Source organism: Galendromus occidentalis, unplaced genomic scaffold (genome assembly GCF_000255335.2).
Source record: "Galendromus occidentalis unplaced genomic scaffold, Mocc_1.1 scf7180000077453, whole genome shotgun sequence".
Taxonomy (NCBI): Eukaryota; Metazoa; Arthropoda; class Arachnida; order Mesostigmata; family Phytoseiidae; genus Galendromus; species Galendromus occidentalis.
The window spans coordinates 51,913-72,404 of NW_003805441.1; the positions used below are offsets into that span (position 1 = coordinate 51,913).

General features: G+C 51.0%; 2 protein-coding genes across 2 annotated transcripts; one reads left to right on the forward strand and one right to left on the reverse strand.

Annotated features, from left to right (window-relative positions):
• Positions 1–291: 291 nt before the first annotated feature.
• Positions 292–1,425, reverse strand: LOC100899702 (dipeptidyl peptidase 3). The gene is made up of 3 exons (XM_003743899.1): positions 1,257–1,425; positions 647–767; positions 292–516 (listed from the first exon to the last, which is right to left on the reverse strand). The coding sequence occupies exons 1-3, from the start codon at positions 1,357–1,359 to the stop codon at positions 321–323; spliced, it is 420 nt and encodes a 139-aa protein (XP_003743947.1). The 5' UTR covers positions 1,360–1,425; the 3' UTR covers positions 292–320.
• Positions 1,426–9,856: 8,431 nt separating this feature from the next.
• On the forward strand, positions 9,857–18,516 carry LOC100903511 (pre-mRNA cleavage complex 2 protein Pcf11). Its single transcript, XM_003743926.2, has 19 exons — positions 9,857–10,006; positions 11,666–11,791; positions 11,891–12,076; positions 12,195–12,359; positions 12,513–12,671; positions 12,753–12,940; positions 13,028–13,099; positions 13,216–13,379; positions 13,496–13,651; positions 13,725–13,897; positions 14,008–14,110; positions 14,270–14,499; positions 16,045–16,426; positions 16,544–16,646; positions 16,760–16,882; positions 16,972–17,104; positions 17,198–17,302; positions 17,446–17,580; positions 17,672–18,516. The coding sequence occupies exons 1-19, from the start codon at positions 9,857–9,859 to the stop codon at positions 18,386–18,388; spliced, it is 3,570 nt and encodes a 1,189-aa protein (XP_003743974.1). The 3' UTR covers positions 18,389–18,516.
• The last annotated feature ends 1,976 nt before the right edge of the window (positions 18,517–20,492 follow it).

Genomic DNA, 20,492 nt, shown 5'->3' on the forward strand with positions numbered 1-20,492 from the left:
GCCGAGGGTAGAACCTCATCAAATAGAGTTTTTAGCTTTGCAGCACTTATTTCCTCGGGAACGAACTTGTAACTGTTGTCGCCTCTGTCGGAATTGGATCGAACTTTTACTCGATAAGAAAACGGTAAGGAAGTGCTTGGGATTTTGTTCTAGTTTTCACTTGGTTCGCATTTTTAGTTGTCATCAAGAGAGCCGAGGCGACGGAGAGGTTTCCGGTTGAACGTCACAGATGAAAAACGCCACACATGACAGCCGCAGAACATTTTCGGGAACATGACTAATCGATCCATCAATCACTCAAGTTTTCGTGCGTGTCAACGTCACCTGTAGTTCCCCTGATTGACGAGAACGCCGCAAGAGAATCGTCGGAATCTCTCCTGCTCGTCTTCGGAAAATCCGGCATTCTTCAAGCTAGCAGCGAAGCCCTTCTGGAGAGCCTCGAGAACGATGAGCATCAGAGCCGGGGACTCTGGCGAAGTTTGCGCCGCCGATATGAAGGAACCGTACCACGCAGCTCTAGATGAAAGATTATCCTTTAGGTTGAAGCTTCGCCTCCGAACACGTTTTTTTCACTTGCCCCTGCGCGAGCATCGATGACGCAGGCGGCCGCGGGGATGTCGGTTGGGAGAAAACGTTTGCTACTCACTTATTCAGGTGATAGGTGAACGATTTCCGCTCAATGCTCAGGTCATCGAATGCACTTCCAATCGAAAGTTGTGCGTAATGCTCGGCCCGCCAGAATGGGTCCAGTCCCGGGGTCACAGACACTGCAATAGGTGTAATGAGAAACCCCTCTCCGATATGATTCGATTCCCTTCCGAGGTGGAGTCATTTCGGGATTCTTCTGGGAGGGAGTAACATGCTCCATCGCCCCCGACCATCGATTCATGCGCTTCCGATGGGCCATGCCTAATGCTCGACTCTTGTCGCGGGCCGCGACCGTCACCGCGGTTTTTCCGCCAATTACGAAACGATTCTCCGCAGCGAGTCCATGGGCGCCGGAAAACGCTCCGAATCCCCTGCGGGGAAGCCGCGAGCGTCGGCCATAGACTCAAACCTACAGGTATCACAATCACGCCGAGAATTCCTCCTCTCGGACAAGTGAAGGGGGGGTCGCTCACCGAGTACCTCTGAGGGGGCATCGGATTCATTGGGAACGGGAAATCTTGCGACATGCTTAAGCTACACATGCCAACCCATATCGGAGTTCGTCGCGTACTGGATGACACCTTATCAGTAATGAGAGTCTGACTCACCCTTGTCAGGCCTTGTCAAAAGAACGACGATGATAATGAGAACCATCACCACTATCAACGGACACGGTCGATAGAGTTTAGAGAGTAAGCTGCGGAGCGCCATGGTTGGAGCACGATCAATCCGGAATCGTGACCCTCAGCCCCGAATGAGCCGGCAGAACAATTAGAGCGGGAAAACACGGTGTCTTTCTCACGTTTCCTTTCTCCTCTTCCTCTGACTCCCCGAAGCTCTCGACGCTTTTCGAAGAATAGGACGCCAATGAGTAACAGCATCCACTTATTCAATGCACTTGTCCATGGGAGAGTCCAACTCTCAGCAGCGGCAACTCAGTGTTCGTGATTTAATGCTTGATCGTCGTCGCTCAGCCGACCTTTTGAATGAGAGACCGTCCGACCTGTCATTTGGCTTCTGCCACTACTCTTGTCAGGCCGCTGCCTCCGCTCCGCTCTCGCCCAGAGCAAGGGTTGAACCGAGTACGGAACTGAGTGAACCGACGAGCGAACTAACATAAGCAAAAAACCGGCCGGCTAGTCAGTCAGCTTGCTAGCCACCCGGCAGCAAATCAAAAAGCGATGGTGGCAAGGGATCTCTTCACGTTGGTGGCGAACAGATCTTTCACACCCAGCCGAGAGCTGCCAGCGAACGGTGAGCGACGAATTTCGCCCCGTTCACTCTCTCGACGTGCCGTAATATTCGCGCGTCAGCGTGATTCCCAGACTGAGCCACCGACGCCACCGCAACCGGTGACAATCAGACAGGGCGATTCTCTCTGCTGCTTAGCTAGATTGAAACGTTTTCATTTGTCTTCTGACGTCGCACGAAATCCTCGACTGCGATTGCGCGGGATTCTGTCAGAAGAACGAAGGCCGGAAAGCCCAGAAAACGGTCTAACGAGCGTACGACGTGAAGCACTCTCGCACAGTTCATCTGATCTTTGCGAATGAGTCGGCCATCGACGCTTCAACTGACGATGCACTCCATCCACGGAGATTAGTGAGGCTCGCGAGGATGAATTCTGCTCGCATCCCTGGGTCGAACTCTCAATCCTAACTAATCCCAAGCTGAGGTTTCGATAGAATCGTGATTGACACTCCGATTCGCAGAATGAGCGGGAGCCAGAGCGCTCCCTTGGAGAGTGGCAGTCAACCTGGGAGAAGTCGAGTTTTCCTTGTTTATCTCGAGTTTCACGGTCGTGCGACGGGTGACTTTTCCGTCTACGGCCACCAAGAGGGACCATTGACGCTACAACGACCCTTCACGGGGAGAAATGCAGTCATTTAAAATGTAGAATACTTGATTTGCGAAGTAGATTCGGCAAGTCGAATGTGGAAAGAGTCACCGAAACCGGTAAGATCGTCATCTCGCAGACACGGTCTAGGCATTCAACTCATCGTGATTGGGACCAAAATTTTCGCGTTCGAATGATGTAGCGACGACAATCGGCGAATCCGTTCGAATTCCCCGGGTAATCGATACTCGATACTCGATAGGGCTTCGGACACTTGTGGCCCGGCAATATAGCGTAGAATGTTCCGCAGAAGCGGGTTGTCCAATTCGTACGGATAAGCGCCCGGCACGTCTGGTGGCTTGCTAAGCGCGAACAACTGTCATACGTGGATTTGATGCGAGAAAGCGTCGGCTGTCGTTTCATTAGCGCACTTGCACGCCCGGCGAGAGCGAAGATTGACGTGGGAGACATTGCACCGGGATGGGCCTCACGCGAGACTCACCGATAGTTTCTGGAGGAATTTGAGGTTTAACCAGAATGACACCAAGGAGACGAAAATTCCGAGAATTGACCCCGGTCGCAGATTCTACCGGCCAAGCGATTTCGGAAGAGAGGTACCTACAAAGGTCCGTGAACGACTCATGGAAAATAAGTTCTCAAGGAGTTTGGACCGACATTACCCGACCAAACCAAAAGGGAAGAAATGTACATTCCAATCCTCGCTCCTGCAACTCCTACCTCGAGGAACAGCAGATCTAGGAGTTTTCCTGTCGATGTTCCTTTGGCTCCCTCCTGGATAAACCTGATGCGTGCGGTCTTTCATTCGTTGGTTTCAGAATCAACAAAATGTTCAGATCGCCGAATGAGATGGAATAAAAAACGTTATTTGTTCCTCCGTGAGCGAATCAGGCTCAAAGTGAAGCCTCAATTCCCAAAATCACGAAGAAGGCTGATATTCGTCCAGCGCATGATTGAGGTTCAAAGTTGTCAGTTTCACGGCGCCCATACAAGCAGTGGCGTCGCTCGAATTGTATACGCAATCGCCAACTGAAAAAATAGCGGGATGCATCAGACTTGGAGGACTTACTCGATCGATCGATTGATTCATTGATTGATTGATTAGAGAACAGGAAGGCAGGTACAATGCTCCAGGGCGCGGCGGCAGATTACCGAGCAGCAAGAGGTCACTTGAGCCTCACGCGCGACGAATCGCCGGTGGCTGGTGACGCGCAAGTCCGATCGATGGCTTCATGGGTCGATTCGTTGATGAGGGTCAGGAAACAGCTCTCCAAAGTGCTGAAACATTGTCGAGCACCAGTGCCACCGGTTGCGACGGCGAAGCGTTCAGAGATCACGCGACACGCGATACTTCCGGAACGTCTCGGGGGAGTGGAGGATCGTTGGAACGCTCCAACTCTCCATTCCGGAGAAATTAAGAATTATTGAAAAATTGATGCGGCACCGATAATGCGGATCGGGTTCTAACCAGGTTTTCGGGGGGGGGGCAGAGGTCCAAAATTATGACGCACCCTGAACCCATGCATTACGAAAAAATAATTGACCCCAAGAAGAATCCTGTGGAAATTTCCTGGAGCAGGGAGAGGGGGGGCGAAGAATTCAGCTGTCAGCTCTTTTTCTGGACGGTCGTTTCGCGCAGATGTTCGCTATACACGAGGTCGTGAGACGTGACGTATCTCGATGGATTGAGGACACCAGGGATCCAGGGTTTCGCGCCATCTTCAAAAATTCACGGATTTTGGCGCGGCCGCGCCAACTTCCCAGCCCTACACACGACCAATGAACACTCCGACTCATGAAATCGACGGCGGAGATCAGACTAAATCGAATTAAACTTCGAAGCCGAATATCTCATCGATACTCGAGAAGACAGACATTCAGAGTGGCGGAATCATCATCAGGAGGCCGAAGCATGACGACAGACTCGCGAAGGCTTCAGCGCGACCGGAACTTGACGGATAATCTGGAGTGACTATATGCCTTGGCATGTATTAACTCCCGTTTCCGAGGAGGATCCCTCTCGACTTCGCGGCTCCTTCTGACTTCTATTAGCGGGTGGGGCTCAATGCTTCGGTAAGCTGGTGAGATTCTGCTCCGGACTGCAACTGAAAACTGGCTTTGATCCAAACGCGGCCGCCTTAGTGTCGATTTTTCCATCTTCTTTCTGAAATTCGGTTCCCCGATCGGTCGGGGTGGACGCTCTATCCAAAGACAGACTCCTTCGCGGTGCAAGGTTGTATCCAACGTGCAGAACAGGGACGGAGGAGGAAGAATCCGCTGGATAGGGCGAGTTGAAGCTCCGAGAGGAAGGATATCCTGAATCCTAACGACTGCTCTCGGGCTTGCTCCATTTTCGATCTCTTCGCTGACTTAAAAATCCTCGCTAAATCGAGCTTGCGAACATCCAGGACCTCTCTTCGTCGTACCTCGTTCTGCCCCCGAGGAGTCACCGCAGAGTTCCTCGGATATCCCTTTATTCCTACCAGTCTTAACAATTTTGTACGCCAACCACGTCCGGGTCGTCGTTGGACGTCTCTTCTTCCTCAATAACCACCTGGCGAGTGAGCTGCCGCTGTGATGTAGATGACATCCTCTTCGCCTACCCCATTCCATGAGTATTCCATGAGAGTCATGAGTCATGAGTCATGAGTCATGAGTCCACGGTATTTTCAGGCGATCCTCCATCTCCATAGGGAGTCAATGGGGGGGGGGGCGGAAATTGCCGGGAATCTTCGAGAAAAATGCCGTGAATGATCCGCAGCCTTAGTCATATTTTATCATGATGATTCTCGGCAGTCAAGTTTCAATCCGACAGCAAGACGCGAGGGATCCAGAGAGAACCAATATGTTGAGACCAAGCCCGGCAGGCGAAACTCCAGCTATGTCCGAGTGATGCTTCTTGTCTAGGGTCTCTCATTGCCTCGCCCTCGAAAAATATAGCAATTCCCGGATCAATATCTATCTAAAGTCTCGAGACTCAATGACGGTAAATGGCGCTCTTTATTCCGATCGCCGCAAGTCGCTCTTTGAAGAGGTGCTGCTCCATGAAATCTTAAGCTCATCAAAACAGCCGGGCATTCGACCTGTGAGTTTATCCGAAATTGAAGTCCCTATTCCTGCCCATTCATTCTTCACAAAGCTCAAGAGCATATCCGTACGAGAGGCGCTTTTGGCGCGAATAGCTGGGTCCAAGTGATCCCGCAAGAGCTCTATGGGTCAAAATCCGGATTCTGAGGCTCCATTCATGACTTGCAAAACTTTCTTGGATTCTTTCGATACATGGTAATTTTGGCACAGATGAAACGTGTGCTTCGGATCGTTGTCTTGTTGATACGTGGAGCCTCTCCTGACTAATCGCAGCCCCGAAGGCACGCCGTGTCTCACTAGGATCTTATGGGAGTGTTTCGCGTCCATGCGACCTCCGATCCTGACAAGATCTCCAACCTCCCCCCCTTCTCCCGAAGGAGTCTTACACCATCACTAAGTGTTTGACAGTAGGCGTTGGGGAAGCCGATAACATGCGGTTTCAGGCCTGCGTCGCGTCGTACAAACCGGCAACGTCTTGAGCCAAAAGCTTCGAGATTCCGTTAAAGAGGGTTTCGGGCGAAGACGGTGGGTTGAAACTGCACGCGAGTATCTACCGACCTGGAACGGCAATCGGGAGAGACGCAGAGAGCCGGATTCCCGCGACCGGACCGCTGCTCCGCATAGCTCTTGGGGTTGACAGAGGCACTGGCGAAGCTTTCACAGCTGCGAGCGGGGATTCGCAGTTTTTCCAGGTTTTGTCCCTCGTCCACGAAAATGCTGCGCCTCGCCGATTTCTCTCGTAAGAAACTCCGTTTTTCTCAGCGCATAATCTGGGGATGCCACCCTTTTCAGAGTCCGGTTCCGCCACCCTACAGTTTTGGCTTGCAGGGGGGAGGGGGCAGCGGAACTCGAATATTGAATCTGCAGGTCTGAATTGATACAAGAGAGTTCTTCGCGCGGGGAAGAGTACCTCAGTCGTGAGGTCGCGTCAGCCGTAATGTTGTCACCTCCTCCGACATCCTCGAGCGTAAATTGGAATGGGTCCGCGATCGACCCTAGGCTCTAAGCCTAAGGGTTAAGGTTCTCCGAATATAGGGGTCAAGGTCCGAGCTCCTTCTTCAATTGGTGCTCATTTCGCCTCCATCATCATTTCTACTGACGGAGGCAATTCAGCAGCTTCGCCGCAGTAAGACCCCGTTCAGCGACCCTCTCAACGGTGAAGAATTGTTCGGCACATTGAGATTCCGCGCGGGACGATGAGGCGCGAAGGATCGTTGGGCGCGAAGCACGGAATCTATTGTAAATGAAAGATGTGGATCCCATAAAAAAATCAGTAACCGACTTTCTCCTCTGCAGCAGCACCTTGCTTGAGGAATTAGCCTACTAGACCCATCTGTCTTCGCAACTTCCCGAAATTCCCCAAACAGGTCCCCGGCTTTCGGTGGTCGATATGTTTTGATCGCATGTAGTTCAGATGCATCCATGATGTTTAGCGCCATGAGTGCGGTATAATTGATCACCTAAACTCCAAACCGGATAAGGTTCCAATTCGGGTCGCCCGTCTACTTCGCCAGCGCAAATTCCTCTTGTAATTCGGTCAACAATAGGCTGAGGAATTAAGTTCTCCCGGTTCCTGTAGGCAGAGGATTCGCAGGAGAGTCTTTGAACGAAGCGCGCCAAAGACAATGTGAGGACGGAATTCGCACCCTCCTTCCTCGCATTGCCTTGATTGCGGGGATTTGATGCTTCCCGCTTACCTCGAGAAATACCCTTTCGTGTCCTCAAAGATCGCTGGGAGTTCCTTCGGTAGTTTGCCGTGGAGCCTCGCTGAGCCACATCCAAACTTCTCGGAACGAAGACAACTTACAATTAGTATTCCTCATGGTCTCACTAACCGTTTGCATCCTGGTTCCTGGATAGGATGTCGGGGTTAGGGGTCTCTCATTCACGATTATGAAACAAAATCAGGCCTTGAAAGTAGGAGCGCGGAGCTCGTATGAAAAGCCCATGGAACTTAGGTGAATAGCGTCGCAGCCCGGAGTCAGAATCATTTCCTCGTTTGCTGACTGGACATACTCCCTCCGTTGCGTATCACGATAATCATTACGTCGGGGGAGCTCGACGCATTGAGGGAACCCCCTTTTCGGTCAGGCTCCGTCGAGACCACCTCACCGTGCGAGGCAGAAAACATTCAAGGAGATCCCGTCGCGACGTGGAGCAGCGTTATATCCTGGGCTCGGAGAGCAAGGTTTCACGAGCACGGAAAGGCCGAGCGCGGGAACAGGTTCACCAAAGATTACAGTTCAAGCTGAGAATGCATCGGACCATTTGAGACTTGTTCACGGTACACTCCTCTCCATTTCTCAACATCAGATCCTTGGTTCTCGGAGTTCTAGTCTGCCGAACACTCAGAACCGATAACATCAAATCACCGGCTTGTGATTGAGTCTCCGGGGACCAATGTGAAAATCGAAAATATCAATATTCGGGAAAAACGGTCGGAAATTCACTCATAGTGTCACCTTCTGGGGAGATCTATACTCCTGCCTGGCCCTGCTCCCTACACACGAGGCGATGGGCGCGACGGTCAGGAGCTGGCAGACGGTCCGTCATAGTCTGAGGAACCTTCCCCGCGATTCGTCCGACGAGAGTGGAAGATCAAAACGGGCGCCGGTGCTCACTTGATGCTTGTCGTGCTCTCTGCTCCCCGAATCCGACCGCAAGCGATGTGCATGCTTGGCATATGCTCAATACTCCGGTTTCCATCTTTGCATTCGTGGTAAACGATGAAACGTCCATCATCCTTGGTCCGCATGCGGCGCGCCGTCGCCTTGGATGTGGTCGACAGCGGGACGGAAAGGTTTAGCCCCCGCTCGATCCTCCAGTTTCGAAACCCATGCGTAGAATTGCTGTCTGCAATAAATGCGGACAACGGCTTCGATCTACTCGGATGTTCGTTCGAGTTCGAGGGCTGATTTTATTATCAGTCCTCCGCGACTACATGGTCGCTCGAAGGAGAGAATCGTCGTTGAAGCCGTGCGTATCTTGGATCGAAGGTCTACTATGGTAGCTAGGTATGTAGAACACATTCCTTATTGCGACCTCATTCCTGCCTCATTCCGCCTTCCTCATCAACAGTTCAAGACTGAGCAGAGAGCTCATGGTCATCGATTGGATGCACATCACAACGTGAGGCGCCGTTGACGTATTCGAGAGTGAGCCGTCGTAGGCATGCCCAAAAATAGTTTGACACAACGACCATCGCGGGTCGCGATTGCGACACCAAACACATTGCTACCGAGCCATGCACTACGGGAGGTTTACGAGAGCTCCACGGGTCTCAAACATTGTCTTAATGAGGTCAATCATCATCTACGGAATATGGTCAGACCCATCGATGGTCAGACCCACTGAAGTAGTCTCCGGGAGGCTATGATTCAATGCTGAGGGGAAGTTGTTACAGTAAAAGCTCGTTATAACGACCCCTATTACAACGAATTTCTCGGTACAACGAACAAGGAATTTCTCCTGCTTTGGCCAGCTCGCCATAGGAATAGTGTCGAGTGGCATCCGTTACAACGAACCAGTTTCGTCGGTCCCTTCGTGTTCGTAGTAACGAGCTTTTACTGTATTCCCTTTTTTCCCCGAGCAGAACTCATCCCGAGGATCCCTTCCTCTTGTTGAACGAGTTCCGACCCATAGCATCGCGGGAGCCATTCCGAGACGCTGAGATAAACAGCCCGACTACGGGCGGGCGACAGGCAAAGATCATCGACATCGTTGTCTCCATGTACCAATTTACAGATCTCGGTCTAGAAAATACACTTCCCTTGTGCTCTGTTAGAACGAGCTTCTCAATAGAGTTACCCGCTTTCTCCATGCTGCATCTCTTGAGAAACGTTCGATGATCCGAGGGAATGTGAATTTTCAATCCCCCGACTCATTGTTGTTGTGGCTCACAAGTAGTAGACACCCATAGGTAGGTGCTTCCGCTACTGCTGCTAGTGGTGTGCTGCTTTTTACTGTCGCTGACTCGCTGCACAAGCTGTGCTGTTCAAGTGAAACAAATCGTTGAGTGCTGCGTTCCTCCTGACCCCTCATCGGCCGACGATTCCCGATTTTCTTGTGACGTACATCGACTGCCATGTCGATACCCAATTAGAACTCATGATTTGAGCAGGGATTCGGCAAGCGCCAACAAAACAGTCCCCATCGGACGGTGTGCCAGGCAAAGCTGGACGAATCTTCGGATTTGTTGCGGGCACCTACGGAGGAGCGAAGATCTTGCGAACAACTGCAGGCAGCCCGACACAGTGCTGTTTGAAGATGGAAGAACCAGCCGCCGAGTTCGCATCGTCCCTTCGAGATCTCACGACGAATTCGAAGCCCCTCATCACGATGCTAACAATGATCGCCGAGGAAAGTAAAGAGCACGCCGCCAAAATTGTCGAGATCATTGAGGACTATCTGAAAACGGTGAGTTGTCTCCTAATCTCAACCCGATGAGGCAGTAGTTCCTCTCGTTCCCCAAGCACCTATGTCATTTGCTCCCGTTCAATCGTTTCGAAGCCTCCACTCATGACCTTGCTATGCAGTGCGCTTTGGATGGTCGAATTCTTCACTGTCAGGTGACACGGGGAATTTCTATTTGTGATGGTTTTAGGAAAACGGAATCGATGTTATTAGGAAATATCGCGCTCAGATCGGCTCGATGTGGGCTCCTGTAGCGCTGCATCTGTCAGAGCTTGCAACTTGTTGATGGCGATCCGCTCGATTTGTCTCGGGCGAGTGATAGTGAGCACCGTATGGACGACTTCGTCGCCACGTCTCACTTTGATCGGAAATGCTATCGTGTTATGCATCTTGCTAATGGTAATCTCTCCGCATTGGGTTCGATAAAAGCCCTGAATTGGACTCAAGGACGTCGGGAGTATATTTGTTGACGACCATCGTTGCCGTAGAGCGAACTCCTCGCACACACAGTCACACTCGCTCACTCACTCGCCGGCCCACTCTACCTACAGTATGGATGTGTGAGTGTTTTCCGCCGTTCTCCGCTTGCAGTTTACCTGCTGGCCGAGAGCTAGACTGCTCTTTGGAGCGACGCGGTATCACGACTGAATGGGCGGCCGATGCGGAAGAGTGGCCCTGGCTCACGAAACAGCTCGTCGATTTCACCGAAAAAAATCGGTGAACTTCACTCCAACAAAACTCTTTCGCCCCTCGGATGAGGAATGCTTACGCGAGAGTAATTCCTCGCGGTGGTTTTCGCGAATATCAGCCGAAGTCATTTCCCCTCCGAAATGTCGATTTAACGAATGGGCTCTAGCATCATGTTTCATTGCATGGAGGGAAATCCCGTTCTGTCTCTCTTCTCCATGTAGCAGTGTTCTGCGCCGATTCTAACGGAAGACGGCGGTTTATGACTCGAGTTTTTTCGGAGCTGGCATGGCAGATCTGAAGATGGGCTGAAGCACTTCCGCATTACGAACAAGAAGGGCATTCGACGCGCCGTCGCTTCAGCTCGTCCCGACGCTTCGGTGCGCCAATTCTGCGGCTGCATATTCGCTCCCTGACGAAGGTTCCCGTTAAGTCGATGAGCGCGTCGCCGCAAGATGCCTCGGCGATGCTTCGATCGCTTGAGAATGTCTTCTCTGAGACAAGATAGTGAGTGGGAAATTGCGTCTCGTGGCGAGTGGATCTCTGATTGCTTTGGAGCTGTATCACTGAACTCCCGAGATAGACTTCGACGGAGAGAATCGATTATACTGCGAATGCCTCCTCTGATTTCATTTTGTCGGATCATTGGGAACGGGTGTAATCGGCACCAAATGATTTTACGACCGGCCACTTGAGATTGCTGACTCATAGGCGAAATCTGAATCCTTTCCGAGAACGGTCTCCGTTTCATTGGCCACTTGATTCCTTTCCGAACAAATATCCCCCGTCCCTCAGTCTGGGGAGATTTCCCTGATTGGAAGGATGTCACCGTGCAGGCCCAACGTATCGGAGCGGCATTGTCAAGCCGTTGATCGGGTCAGGCTGAATCTCGGTTTCCATTGATTCCTGTGTGGCGGAACCAGACTCCGACGTCAGAGACTCCGTTTCACAACATTCCTGATTCTTCGTTTCCAGAGTGAACCACATATCAAACTCCCGTCCCTGTACCTCGTGGACTCAATAGTCAAGAACATCGGGGAGCCTTACATCGGTTTGTTCAATGAGAACATCGTGAGGAACTTTCTCATGGTCTTCCGCGAGGTGAGCGCTAATTCTGATCCACACCACGACTCGTCGATCTTCCGTCTCTAGTTACTTCCGAAACGATTATTCCTGATCCGATGTTATCCACTAATCCAGGGGGACGAGAAAGTCCGTGCGGCTTTATTCAAGCTCCGACAGACTTGGAAAGACATTTTCACCGAGCGGAAATTATACGCTTTGGACGTCAACACTCAGGCTGTAGATCCGAACTGGCCGGTCTGTGCTGCCGCCCCAATCCACTTGAACCCAAAGTTCTTCAAAACGCACCAAGAAAAACCAGAGGTGAGGGATGCTTGAACTTTTCGCGAAACCGCTGGAGTCTTAGGGGAAACCTCCTATATGAATAAAGTACCGCAGTGATCCGAAGTCAATTCATATATTTGTATCAATTCGGATCCAGATCGATATCGCGCGCAAATCCGAAACGGAAGCCAAGTCCATAGAGCAGCACAAGAAACAGCTTGAGAAAATCCAAGGCGACCTCAAGCGGAAAAAAGATCTCCTTAATCAGAACGCACACAATGCAGCGGCTCAACCCAAGCAGTCTAGAGATCCTCGATTGAAGGTGCGACTTTCGTTCATTTTGCCATCATTCCTCGAATAAGGAGATACAGGAGATAAGACATGCCAACACCGAGCGTTTCACGTCCTGTGCGATTATGAGCGTCCATCATGTTCTTCCTTGCTCTAACCGGTGCATCTCATGTGGCGAATTCAGAGAGAACACCCCTCGGTCACGAAAGCCCCTCCCCCAGCCCCTAATCAGACGAGCCAGGGCAAATCTGAGAAGGATTCGAAAAGACCGAGGAGGTCGAAAGATCGAGACAAAGCGAAGTCGGAGTCCAGCTCACGTAAAGATACATCTGTCGCAGAGAAGGTAAGACCACTCTTTCCCTTGCACTTCAACGCCTTCCGAGCTCGAGACACTAGCTGATCTCACGATGGCGGGACATTCCAGACGAAACCTCCGCAAGAGAAAAAGTTCCGAATTCCGAAGAAGTCTGCCTCGGCGTCACAGAAGTCCTCGCAAGAAAATCAGGCTGAAAAATCACCCTTCCGAACCTCCAAAGTCTTGGAGGACCCCGATGCTAGTCTCATGGCTGATAAAGAAGCTGCGGCAATTCTCACAGGAGATCTCGATATGAGGTCAGTTCTCCTATATGTGAACTTACGAGCTCATCAGATCGACACGTAGAGACCGAGTCGCTCATCTGTTAACTCATATGATTGCAGAATTTTCGCGCCGGCTGCAAAACGACGGAGAGAAGAACCTCCGGCAAATTGTGATGAAGATTTTCGCATCCGGTAGGTTTTCCCTTAGAATCTAGTCGATTTCAAATGATCCCGACGCAGTGAGGACCGAGAAGCGGACTCGAACAAGACGCTCACCAGTTCACTTCCTGACCACCCCGTTTTTTCAGTCCAACTGCCGACAAAAACTCGCCCGCTAGACTTTTCGAGAAAACCGAAACGGAGGGAAACGCTCAATATTTCAAAAAAGAACCCAAACCCGAGCTTCCGGTTCAGAAACACAATGCTCAGCAGCCTGAATGGAGCTTCCGGCAGCAGCAACCGCCGGCTCGAGGTAGGGAATATATGGACTATTTCTTATGGAATGAGCCGTCTCATACGACTTGAAAACCGACAGACACTGCTGATGATGTATGCTCTCTTTCTTGAATATCGATTCCCCGACTGCAGATCTTGATCCGCTCATCACTCAGAATGGGGAGGCGGGGAAAAGTTTCGACAGTATAGTGAACCAGGCGACGGGCGGAGTCGCACCGTTCCTCGCATCAAGCGTGAACGGATTAAACACAGCTCCATTCGGTTCTCGCATCCCTGCGAATACCCCTGGTATGTGACGACTCGCGTTCGATTGCGAAATGCATTCGGAGAATGTCTGTTTGTAAGCCGATTTTCATTTCAGTGGCGGAGCCAGCACCTGATTGCGGACAAATAAGGCTCGACGGTCAGATGCGGGAAATTCGTTTTATCGATGGAGTCGCTATCGCCATCATGGACGAAGCCCCGCCAAATTATGTATCCGCTCGTCAGGTAGTCTTCCGAGGCAGCAGCAGACAGATCTTCATAAACGATCAGGTAGGCCCCTTCCTTCATCGTCCGAGGGAGCTTTGTCGATGTCAATCGAACTCTCTCCGATTCAAACCACCCGGAGCGGGAGCTTGACGCATGGAACTTTCCGATTCCAGCAGGCTGTTGTTGCCGGATTCGATGGACGAGACCAGGAGTTCACAGTGCATGGAAACCGCCACCGGATTCGCTTTGGAGCGCCGTTGAGGGAACTCTACATCGGTAATTGTCCCTGCTTTCCTCTTCCGGATTCTCAGCCTCAAATAAATCGGGAGAAGCTCTAGAACCTGTCAAAAACCTCAAAAAGAATCAGAGATAAGAATGGAACTCGTCAGTGGTGAATATATGGGAGAGCCAGATTCTGACGCGTTCGTTTTACAGATGGAGTTCCTTATGCGTGCCAGTTCGATGGACGTCCGATGCTAGTCAGGAGTCACGATGACCTTTTCACGGTCACTCTGCCTCCACCTTGTCCCACGGTGTCGAACAAGCTGGACGCGCCTCCCGAGCTTCTGGCGAAATTGGGCTTGAGACCGATGCTGCCTCCTACAGCTACAATGCCGCGGGGCCCCGGGCCCATGGGCGCCGGATCAGGAGCTGGCGGCGCAGGGGTGAGTACAGCGTGGCAGGTTCGTTACGGATTGAGGAGTTTACTGTCGGTTGAGCAGAGCGTCACAATGCAGCGCCGTAGAATTTCTCCGGAGATCGTTCCGCTCCGTTATCAGCCGATCGATGTCGGTTGATCGATGCAGGCTCTGATTGACTATTCCGGCTTGAGATCGAATGAGATTTTCTCTGCCTGAGCGAAACGCTCAATGGCTCCGGAACAAACTCCTCAATCGGCGGCCGTCGCCACTGAGACCTACGACTTTAAAGCACAGTGTCGAATTCGCGGAACAGCACGTCTAACACATCGGTTCGTGAGAAGGCCAGGGTGAGAGACATTCCAGTAGATTTTCATCGAATTCTGAGATGCAGAAAAATGATGTGATGATCAGATCGTTTGATTCGCATTCGGGTGATGGAACATCTTTCTCCAAACAAAAATAAAATCACCGTTTGGAGTTCGATTACTGGTATTGATGTCTGGCGGCCTTGGCTTAGAGGTACGATCGAACGTCAAAAAAAAACAATGAATTCATTGGATTCTCTCACTGAAATCAGATCAGACGGCGTGGTTCTCAACGACTCAAAGAGTCGTTCAATCGCCATCTAGATTATGATAGATAGAGAGAGGAGAAGATGCCGATCAAATAAAACTAGCGCTGGTGTGTGTGTGACACGAGAGTTTTTATTTAGGAGGGCATTCGGACTAGCAGCGACTACCTTAGGTAGACGGGACGCGACTCACCCAGGCTACTGCTGTCGATATTTTGAGGTAGTGACTTCACGTAGACGAATGCGATGACGACTCAAGCTAGGGAAGTGTTACCGATAACCAAGCGAGCCGTTCATCCAATCACTCAATCAATCGGAGAATCGAAAAAATACCTCAGGCATTCATCTCGTGAAGCGCTCATGCGGCCAGCCGGTGGATGGATCGAGCGAGCGCCATCTTCGAGGAATAAAATAGAGCTTGGTTGAAAGACTCCATGTTGTCTCTTGACTTGGAGAGTTTGTATAGCGTCCTTCTCTTACTTATCCTCGTCTGCCGTATTCGATCTCCGCCGAATGAGTTTAGGATATTTCACGACGACCTTCTCAGCCAGCCCGCCCCCATCCCCTCGTTTGACCCGTCTGACTGCCTTGTTGCTCTTCCGCATGCGTCTCACAGATTCGATGGATTCACTCGTCTGACCGTACCCCCTTCATCCTGTCTTCCCTTCGAGTGTGCGACATCGTTACGTTCTTTCTCGTTTCATTCAATTGAGTAGACCTCGAGACGTCAGATACGTGTTTTCGCAACGTTTTTGTTATTCGATCCGAACATCATATCTGAGCATTGTTTCGCCGAACACTTAGCGCGTCCTAGTCGCCCACCACACACACGGGCCATGCACGGCTTCGAATCACAGTAGGACAATGCATCCGTGATCGACATTGAGTAAAAAACTTGGAGCTCTTAGACGATGTGAATTACCATTCGACTTTGACCGTCCGTAGCGTCTACGGCTGCTGGGGACGTCGACGCGACGTAACGAAATTTGTGTTTCCAGGACTGGAGAAGATACGACGGCCTCCCCCCTTCTTCAAATCAGGGACTTCCACCGGGGATGTACCCAACACCTCCGCCACCGATACCTCCTAATATGGCATTACCTCCAGGTGGATTTCTGGTCGGCATGCTCCGGCCTCCTCCTTTCAGAGGGTCTTTCGGCGGTCCACTCCTCCCGCCGATGCCTCCAATGTCTTTGAATGGCTTTCCGAGCGGACCGGTGCCGCCGCAAACTCAAACGAGACCCACGAATGCTCCTCCGGTGCAAATGACTTCTGCGTCTTCCTCTGCCAACCCGATGAACGTCTCAGATCTCTTCCACAAATTACTCGAATCGGGAATGCTTGGCAAGAAGGACGAGAATTCCAATGACGAGAAAGCTGGTGAGTTCGTGAACGAGACTTTCGATTTTTACCTCAATGGCATGCCGGTCTGCACTCGAGCCTGGCTGATGACGTGATACACGGAATAATCGATTTTTCATTCCATCCCGTGAGCAGTCAGAAACGACGACGTGAAAAAAGAGGAGGTGAAGGCGGAAGCTGCGGCCGTGAGAGAGGAAATTCCTAGACTGAATTTCAGAGATACTTCGATTCTTAAAAAGTGGGTATTCCAATCGAAGGCTGGAAACTGACTTGCTATTTTCGCACACCTTTTTTTAAGCTTTTCTGCTATTGGTTCACCCTCCTTATACAACCCCATTGCATCCTTAACAGGCGTTACAATGGCGTGATCTCAGCCCTTCATGAAGGCACTCAATGCGTCGCTTGTGGGCAAAGGTTCCAACGAAGCGAAAACAACACTGACAAATACGCTCAACATCTAGACTGGCACTTCAGGTATGATTCGTGTCGGATCTCGACTCGAGACGGGGAAGATTCCGTATTTGGGGAATCATAATAAAATAATCATCCAATTTCCGCCGCAGAATGAAGCGACGGGGCCGGGAAGGACTGAAGAAAGCGACCAGTCGGAAGTGGTACTTCGAAATCAGCGATTGGATCGACTTTGAAGAAGTCGAAGACCTGGACGATCGCACCAAGAGCTTCTTCGAACAGCAAGTGCGTCGAGCTTTGCGTCAGAAAAGTCCCCGTGTAATGAGGGAATGAGAAATTAGTCTTGGATCAAGCTCATGGCGTGTTTGCTGATTGCAGGATTCTCAGCTAGACGGTTCATCTCAGGACAGTCAGTCTTCGCAGACCGCGCAGGAAGTTCCCACAGTGGCTCTCTCGGCACTTCCGGAGTGCTTGGAACATGCGGTGAGCTCAATCGAAGCGACAATCGTGATGTCGAAGAGTAATAATTGCAAACCGCCGTGTTGCTATTCTGGTCGAAAGGCGGAAATTGCTTGCCCCTGACAGTTGAAGGGATCGAATAATTCTGAACGATATTAAATTCGCAGCGTCATTCTTGCGAATTGTGTCACGAAGTGTTGGATAAGTTCTACTGTGAAGAGTCGGACGACTGGAGACTGAGGAACGCAATGCTTTTCGACGACAAACTTTTCCATCCAGCATGCCATGAAGATTACATGAAGGTAATCATGATTAGCTAATATTCCGAACGTAGCTTTGCCTGCGCTACCGGTGTCGTCGAATTCGTTTTCTAAGGATCGTTCCCTTCCGCAGCCTGCCCCTAGTCCGAAACCCATTCTGGTGAGAGAGGGACAGGACGAACCCACGGAGGAAGAGATCGCCGATGAGCAAGTGAAGGAAGAAAAAGCAGCGATTGATGAAATGAACCTACCTCTACCAGGCTTGGATTTCCAGCCCTCCGATCTGAGCGGAGACACCGACGAGCAACCAAAAGAGTCCGCTGGGAAAGACGATCAAAATGAGACTCCCATCGACGATTCTAAGGGCGTGACGACCGACGCATCCGATGAGGGTCGAGTCTTGGACGATCTCGAGCAGAAAAAAGACGAGCCCATTCTCGAAGACGAGACCCAAGCCATGGACGCAATGATAGAGCACGAAGTAGTTATTCAAGAACTAGGAGAGTTCGGGGTGGTCAGCAGTGTCGATGATCCAAGCTTGGATGGGACGAACGGGAGCCAGTCAGGCACCGATCAACTCAACGACACAATGGACGACTCGTCGCAAACGAGCAAAACCAATGAGAAAGTGGTCGTCAAGGGCTCCGGAGGCTTCATTCTCAAAGTAAATCAAGAGAGCGTCGCAAACAACAAAGACTCGTCGCAGGATGCGACCAAGGACTCTAAGGAGGCTTCCAATCTACAAGAACTCGAAATCGAGTGGACGCCCCCATCTCCCGATCCTCGCTACAAGAACCTACCTCTGGTGAAGAAAGGCAGTGAAATGAGCGGACTTTGTAGCCTCATGTGATTCCTGCTCGTTTTGCGCCAGAAACGCAACGATTATTCTGTGATGATGATGATCATTATTAAAATTATTGTCTAACCAGATGATCGCTTCAAAAGCTGCCGCGCTACCTCCGCGTTTCCGTGATACTTGCTCGAATTTATAAATCCCGCGAGGAAATATATTCGCGTCTAGCACGAGTGAGGGATGAGTGTAAATTTATTGTAAAAAACATTGTATACATCAAAGAGAATATCTATCTGGTTGAGCGCCCCGTGCGCAAGTGCGAATCGAAATCCTCATCGACACGACTAGAATCGATGATATCCCTCTCTTTTTTGTCGCATTGTGCCTCATGGATGATTTTGGTTGATGATGAGGTATCGCGGGGAAAAATAGCTAGACAGCAGCTATCTCGAAGGCGTAAAAAGAAATTCGGAACATCGACCCGGAAGATTTGTGAACAAAGCTCGTGGCACTCCATCCTACAAATATTCTCATACGTAAAAAGGATACGAGCGGATACAGTATTTCCCATTGAACTGACCTTTCTATGAATGTCTTTCTTCGAGAGAAGTGAAGGGATCGCGCTCAGAGCGCTCATCGCGGAGTTCGGACCAAACGTCTGTTATTGTTAAAAATGCGTCTGTACCGACCCTTGTTCAAATAAAGACCAGAAACGAAGGAGTTTTGCGAAAGATAATGTTTCATTGAGCGTTCTCCCGCGCACATCGGAATTCATCGCATCGGAACCGGTCATGAGAACGCGCAAGCTTGGGCGGATGACGTAGACCATACATAACTTCGAGGCTATCATGACATGGGACTTCTGGTTCTCGCAAGCCTCCCAAAAATTCTTGCGGGGGCAATGGCGTGTCCGGGGACGGCCACTCGCGAGTCCTCCGAATGGAATACTTTTCTGTCTTCTTTCTAATAAACTTACTCTACATTATAAATTCGAAATTTTGTCCTCATTCATCAAGTATATTCTCCGGGCAACCTAGGTTTGGGATCCCCGATTCCCGGATCGCCAACATCGCGGACGCTTCCTGGCTCCAAACCGCTCTGTAGGAAGAGCGTATTGAGCCTCGTTCAGAGCGGTCCTCTTGATCCGCACGGTCGAGCTCCTATTCGGGACCCGGCATCCGGGGGCTCGTCTTCTGTACGGTCTCGTCGAGTCCCTTCGTCTCGACAAGTAGCAGCTTGAATATAGAGAGTGCGCATGGGAATATCAATGAATACCGTCACCATGGCTTAGTCATGCCAAGCGGAGAGTTGTTCGCTCCCTCCATGCACGATCGATTCCCATACTCTCCACCTAATCTGCTCTCCGACGGAACGTTCCCTGCACAGTGGCGATCCTCCTTCGCACGAAGTCCTCTGTTGAACCCGTGCAGAATGGGCTTCACGAAAACTGCATCGAATACTGACCTAATGTCGACCTAATAATTGACCAAACTGACCACCCGGGATGACTACCACCTTCCTAATCGATATCCTCGTACCTTCCTGAACTCGCGCCGCGAGGCGACGGCGGACCGAATCCATCATTATACGTCTTATAATACACAGCGGCAAGAGCTTCTCGCGCCGCGCCGCATTGCTCCCCCCACTACCCACTAAGCGCTGCCCGGAAGAGCCAGGAAGTCTCTGCTCACCATGGTAGTCAACGGCGTTTTACCACCGCGTGGCGCGGGCCACAGTGTCGAAAAGAACGGCCGGCTGGAACCCGCGCGCTCAAAGGATATGGATGAACCGCGGGAGAACAGAATTCGAGATCTCCGACGGGTTTCCAGCTTTTTTACCTGCGCCGTCGAAGGATACTCCACCAGCCGAGGCTCTACCGCTCCGTGGGCCTGGAAGCGGGAGCAGTGACAAGGCAGGCAAACTTCGCGAAAATTACTCATTGGCAATCATTATTCGATGAACGCGACAATAACTTAAACTGATGCATCTCTTCATCTTTGATGCACACCGAAGAGGGTACAGTTGAGATAGTCGTACGCTCTATCGGTATGATCAATCATCACTATACCCACACCCGACAGGGGAAGGAACGTGATACTGCTAGTCATTCGCCTCACGCTCCCTTTTCCATCATTCAACCGGAACGGGCCCTTCCGAGCTG

Excerpts from the sequence above, each read along its gene's own strand:
- LOC100899702 (XM_003743899.1), bottom strand. The coding sequence starts at position 1,359 with ATGGCGCTCCGCAGCTTACTCTCTAAACTCTATCGACCGTGTCCGTTG. Across the intron at positions 768-1,256 it reads TTTGACAAGGCCTGACAAGG|TGTCTGTGACCCCGGGACTG; the intron begins GTGAGTCAGACT and ends CACCTATTGCAG. Across the intron at positions 517-646 it reads TTCACCTATCACCTGAATAA|AGCTGCGTGGTACGGTTCCT; the intron begins GTGAGTAGCAAA and ends TCTTTCATCTAG.
- LOC100903511 (XM_003743926.2), top strand. The coding sequence starts at position 9,857 with ATGGAAGAACCAGCCGCCGAGTTCGCATCGTCCCTTCGAGATCTCACG. Across the intron at positions 12,941-13,027 it reads ACAGGAGATCTCGATATGAG|AATTTTCGCGCCGGCTGCAA; the intron begins GTCAGTTCTCCT and ends ATATGATTGCAG. Across the intron at positions 13,898-14,007 it reads AGATCTTCATAAACGATCAG|CAGGCTGTTGTTGCCGGATT; the intron begins GTAGGCCCCTTC and ends TTCCGATTCCAG.